Source organism: Benincasa hispida, chromosome 1, assembly GCF_009727055.1.
Source record: "Benincasa hispida cultivar B227 chromosome 1, ASM972705v1, whole genome shotgun sequence".
NCBI classification, from domain to species: domain Eukaryota; kingdom Viridiplantae; phylum Streptophyta; class Magnoliopsida; order Cucurbitales; family Cucurbitaceae; genus Benincasa; species Benincasa hispida.
In genome coordinates this window covers 79,333,439-79,339,239 of record NC_052349.1, presented here as the reverse complement: position 1 = coordinate 79,339,239, position 5,801 = coordinate 79,333,439, and the positions used below count along the sequence as shown (strand labels likewise).

The following is a 5,801-nucleotide window of genomic DNA, read 5'->3' as shown; positions in this document are numbered from 1 at the left end:
ATAAAACAATCAACACTCGGTATGCATTGCGATGATGGGTGCATCTTGTACCAATAAGATACAATTTGCATTCATCCAACTCAAATGCATTGCGTTGAGGGGGGTGTTGCACTCGTATGTGTTCTTTGCCCGTCCTTATAGAAAATGCACTATGTTGAGGTAGTATTGCACTAGTAGAAATATCGTGCGCCCGTCCTCCAAAAATGAATTGAGTTAAGGGGTGTGTTGCGGGGATACATGCATTGTTGCCCGTCCTCTGCAAAGATGCATTTGCGTTGATGGATTCATTGCGTTGATTCTTAACCTTGCACCCATTCGAATAAAATACCAAAGAAAATTATTTTTGAAAATTGAGAAGTCTAATCGCTTCAGCTTCCAAGGAAATGATGAATTTGCAGACGAAAGGATGTATGACTCTGCAACTTCATAAATGTGAGGCGCACGGCGGAAGGCTTTTTTAGTATCTCGAAGCCTGCCACCGCAGAATCCGTGTTGGGCCCATCAAGGCCTAACCTATAAATTATGTCTCTTCGTCTTAGGTCGTTTACTTGCTTCATTTTGCAAATAGAAACCCTAGAGCTTTCCATACCAAACTTTCTTCCTTCCCAAAACCCTAAAGAAATTTTCCAGTTCTTTTACTCTGGCATCCATGGCAGACCAGTCTCCCCAACCATCTTCTTTACCCTCATCACCCTTGAAATCCCAACTCTCTATGCGAGAGGCAGCATTCCTTACAGCCAACCGTCGTCTTTCCACCCAGCCACACACTATCCCTCAAGTCGCCGGAAGACCCTGGCAAAATCCTTTAGCAGCCAGGCCACTCCAGTTCAAAAGGGAGCAGAGTTCTGAAAGCACCCTACTCCCAACATTCTCCTCTGAGAGTGAAAAGAAGAGACAGGACGATAAGGAGGTGTTTGGGAGAATTCTCAACAACTTGGAGAAAGGAGGAGGACTGCCTGAAGCTAGGGTTGTGGACAAACCATTGCCTTTGGAGGAGGAGATGGAGGAAGCATCAAGGAGAAGCGCTCTGGCACTCTTGGATCTTAAGGAAACTGGTAATGCAGAATCCTCTGAGGGACCCATTAGGGTTGCTTTAGAGGAAGAAGTGGCGGAGAAGCAGTCGGAAGTGGCTGAAGAGAAGAAGAAGAAGATCAAAGAAAAGAGGGTTGAAGGAGATGAGGAAGCCCATCCAATCAAGAAGAAGGAAAAGAGGACGGATGAGAAGAAGGAACGCAAGCGGGAAGAGAGGCGCCTGAAGAAGAAGGAAGAGAGGAGAAATAGGGCTGAGAGCCTAGAATTGGATGGAGAATCCACCTCCGTGAGGGAGGACAAGGGGGAATCAGTGCAACTAAGAGAATCAGCATAACCTGAAACTGTGAATAATGACTCCACTGTCAACGCAATAGAAAAGAGAAAAAGATAATATGCTGATGGAGATGGGATTTTTCCCCATGCCAACGCCACTACCAGACCTAATTACAAACGTTGTACTGGAGCACGGATGGGAAACATTTTGCCAGTGCCCAGCCATCGTCATTCCAAAGGTAGTGCACAACTTCTACAATGGACAGCTACATGGCACCAAGGATGTGGTGACCACAAAAGGGCAAATGGCGTCTTTCAGCACAAAGGACATCAATGAATTATTCTTGATGAAGAGCAACCCAGATGCAGTGGGTAATAAAATCATTAATGATCCTACTGAAGAGCAGATGAAAGATTCGCTGCAAAACATTGACGCAACCGCGCACTAAGTGGACGGTTTCATTAAAAGGCATCAGAACTCTGGCGTCTAAGACACTGCTTCCCGAGGCACGGCTTTGGGTATATTTGGTAAAACGATGACTCATCCCGACTTCCCATGACAAAACAGTTTCAAGGGATAGAGTCTGTCTCTTATACACATCTAGATGTGTATAAGAGACAGGTCTAAGACACTGCTTCCCGAGGCACGGCTTTGGGTATATTTGGTAAAACGATGACTCATCCCGACTTCCCATGACAAAACAATTTCAAGGGTTGAGTCATGGCCACATATTGCATTGCACGCGGCATTCCAATTGATGTGGGCCAGTTGATCGCAAAGAAAATTCGAGGTTTTGTGGGGCACATAAGAGGTTAGTATTTCTTCCCATGGACCGTCTCAAGTTTATGCCTGTCAATGGGTGTAGGCATTCAGGAAGAACCCATGCCTGAAGTTCATGGCCTCATAAACGTCAAGATTTTGAGGTTGCTCCTTAAAGATTCCCCACACTGCCCCGAGCTCCCATTAAAGAGGCATGTCATTGATTTAAATGCGCCGCAGCAACCTAAGCCAAAGAAACAGCGCAAAGATGACAAAGGAAAAGGGAAAGTCCAAGACTCACCAACACAAGAATCAGAACCCTTGAACCCTTTGCCTTTGATAATTCACCCTCCAAGCCCTCCCACACAACCTTCTTCTTCCCTTCCCGAGCATTTCACCGACCTTCTCCTTACCCCTGATTCTCTAACCGCATATCCAGTAGCTCCATCCTCACCTTCAGCATCATCACCGCAACTTCCCCTTCCACCGTCGCATGTTGATGACCCACGTAATTTGGGCAAAAGCACTTCTGCCCAACCCCAAAACGTCGATGGCGAAACATCGCAGGCACAACCTACCATTGCCTCCTTAGCTGCTGAACTAGTAGATATTGAACCCTTCTTGCCCAACAACAAGAACTCTTCTCCCAATAATAGGCCTTCTTCTGCCAGATATTAGATGCGGTACACGAGCAAGTAGAAGATTTACAACGCAATGCTGTGATGACAAGGCAGGTGATGATCAATATTCAACGTAACATCTATACGATCCACCTAAACCAGAGGCAACTAGCGGAGCACAACCATGAATACTTTAACTTCTTGACAGCGTATCTTCATGGTCCCATGGTGCCTCCACATCTCCAGCAGCATCTACACTTCAAAGAAGCTCCTCGCGTACCTCATCAAAATCCTCCACCATAACCTCCTCCTTCTCAATAACTTTACATTTTTTTTATTGCGGTCATTCTTTTATTTATAACTTCATTTATTATTTTTCTATGTATAGAAGCTCATTCTTTGATTCTTTGTACATGCAAAAAAAATTTGTATTGCGTTAATTGTAATTCCTTGTATACTTAGTTAATTTTCAATACAACTAAGTAACAATTCTTTCAACTACGCAATAGCCTCTTCTTTATCATCCTTCGTCATTATTTGCGATATTCTTGATCTTTTATTTTGCATTATTCATTGTGCTGCCATGATGTATAATATGCATACACTTAGTAGCATTTCTCGCACTTTGTATTTTCTGACTAACACTTAGTTAATTCGTGGCTATAGCAATGCTTTACCTTTTATCCTTTAAAACTCTGCTCAAACCTTCTTTTTGAAATTTTGTCTAAATGTTTGTCTATTCTGTCCAAACAACACAATGAGGACCTTGCGCATCTCTAAATTTGGGGGTGGGGAAGGTCTGAGCAGAGAGATCAAGTAATGCGGTCATTAAGAAAAATGCGTTCATCCATCCAAATAAATAAATAAAATTTCATACAAAACTCCAATGTCAGCGAAAATAAAACTCCAAAAACAATCCCAACCTGATATGAGTTAAGTTGTGAAAGGAGTCTGCTCGTAGTTCGATGTTCGCATGAAACCGTGGGAGCAAGCCAAAAAAAAAGTGGGTTTCCAAGAACAACACAATATGAAAAGAGAAAAATGAGAAAGAAAAATAAAAGAAACAAGAAACAACTCCTCTGAAATTCAAGAGTTAAATTTGAGATTGGCACACAACCGTAGTTTAATGTTCGCATGACACCCATGGGAACAAGCCAAAATGAAAGGTGTAACAATGATCAACAATCTTTTAATAAATAACACAAAGTTTGACCACCGCATCCAGACGCATCAAGTTGTTTTGACAAGAAGAGGTAAACATTCTTTTAAAAAATAAAACAAAAACAAAAACTAGAAAAGCATTTTTTGCAAAAATTTGTTGTATAGAATAAAGTAGGGCTTTGTTATGAATTTTCAAGGGAAGAAAGAAATTGCAATGTTAAGTAATGTGCCTAGGTGGAACATTCGGAGCAACCAATCGACGCAAAAATTTAGGATAGGAATTGAGCAATATTGCTTAATAGAAGATATGCTTAAGGACAAGCATATATCTGAATTTGGGGCTGTGAGAACTTGTAGATTTATACTGTTTCATTTAGATATTGCGGCCAAGAAAAGTTGTGTCAATTGTATGGAAATTAGCTAAGAAATGCGAGAATTATAAATTGTCGTCAATACACCCACTTACACCATTGCGATGGTAGAAAAGAATATTTTAAGTCTGTTTTGCAGGAAATCAAGTCAACGTATGCGTTCATGGCTCAAGATAAACTGAACAACGCATCTACATTGCATTGCGCCCATCATTTAGGAATGAATAGATGATCAACGCAATGACAGCGCATGCGACAATTGATCAAGAGCTAAGCAATCAACACAACTTCAACCGCATGCAGTAATCAAAAACCACACCGCATGTGGGCAAATGATCGAAGATGTAAAGAGCAACGCAATTGCGGAGGATTCTGACACGTGTACAGTTAACCGTTGTACATTTCTGACAGGATTGATTGCGTAACAGAAGGAATATTCACTCCACCATTTTTGGAACTGCCTTAACAATAAAGTGCGCACCACAATGCAAAGAGTCAAAGTTGAGCCAATAAATAGCTCCGGCCATTGCACTGAAAAGACATGCTTGAATACAGAGAAAAGTGTATATACTGATTTGAGAGAGAGACTGGTTGAGCGACTAATCAGAGTAAATTCGGGAAGAATTAAGAGAAAAGGCCGAGAGGTGAGTCTCCGGGCAAGAATCCTTCTGATCCCCATCGNAGAATTAAGAGAAAAGGCCGAGAGGTGAGTCTCCGGGCAAGAATCCTTCTGATCCCCATCGTTGAAGCTCTGTACGAAGGTCACTTCTACTAGAAGAGCAAGCCTGAGAGGGAAGCTCTTCTCTGTTCATCCACTCCACAAGCCGGCAAGCAAAACCACCATCCAGATCTGTGTCAAGACGTTGACACTCTTCTGTATTTGTTTCTATCTCTTTATCATCAATTGTATTCATCTTCTTAGTTTATCATTCACACCATGTATCAGATACTTAATTCTATAATTAGATCTTATAATCATTTCCATCTCCATCTCTTTGTCTATTCCCGTTTATCCGTAATTCACTTTCTCCACGATATTTTCCTAATCCCTTGGATAATTAGCAATAATTGGGAAAATGAATTAATTGGGTTAAGGAAATAATTAAGTTTAGTCAAAGCATGCTAGACGACATCTTCACATGTGAGAGCAGAAATGAAGATGCCATTCCGCCTATCGATAGAAGGTTGGAAGAACGCGTTCACTAAAGTGAGAAGTACTTCCAGAGATGGAAGCAACCTTGCGTTCACCACGTTCATCTCTGTTTCACCATAGAGATATGGGGACGCGGCCGATCACCGAGAGGTGTACGCCAAGGGAAAGGGAAACCTTAGTTACATCTTTAATGTAATTAACAAACTTGCGATGTTTATACTAATTATTCTTTACCCTTCTGATTCATCCATAAAGCCTTGCCATCACATACCACAATCTTTTGTATAAACTTCACAGTCAATCTCGAACTTAGCATCATGTATATTATGTATCTTGTATCTTGCATCATGTTAGCTTAGGTTTATTTTCATCGCACTTTATTTTATTAATGCAACTTTAGTTTATCTGCACAATTTTACTTTAACGCAATT

At 41.5% G+C, this 5,801-nt stretch overlaps 1 protein-coding gene across 1 annotated transcript; it reads left to right on the top strand.

Moving 5' to 3' along the window:
- The first annotated feature begins 649 nt into the window (after nt 1–649).
- Nucleotides 650–1,366, top strand: LOC120079438 (vicilin-like seed storage protein At2g18540). The gene has a single exon (XM_039033618.1). The coding sequence runs from the start codon at nt 650–652 to the stop codon at nt 1,364–1,366; it is 717 nt and encodes a 238-aa protein (XP_038889546.1).
- Nucleotides 1,367–5,801: the final 4,435 nt, after the last annotated feature.

Coding starts and splice junctions, on each gene's coding strand:
- LOC120079438 (XM_039033618.1), top strand. CDS start 650: ATGGCAGACCAGTCTCCCCAACCATCTTCTTTACCCTCATCACCCTTG.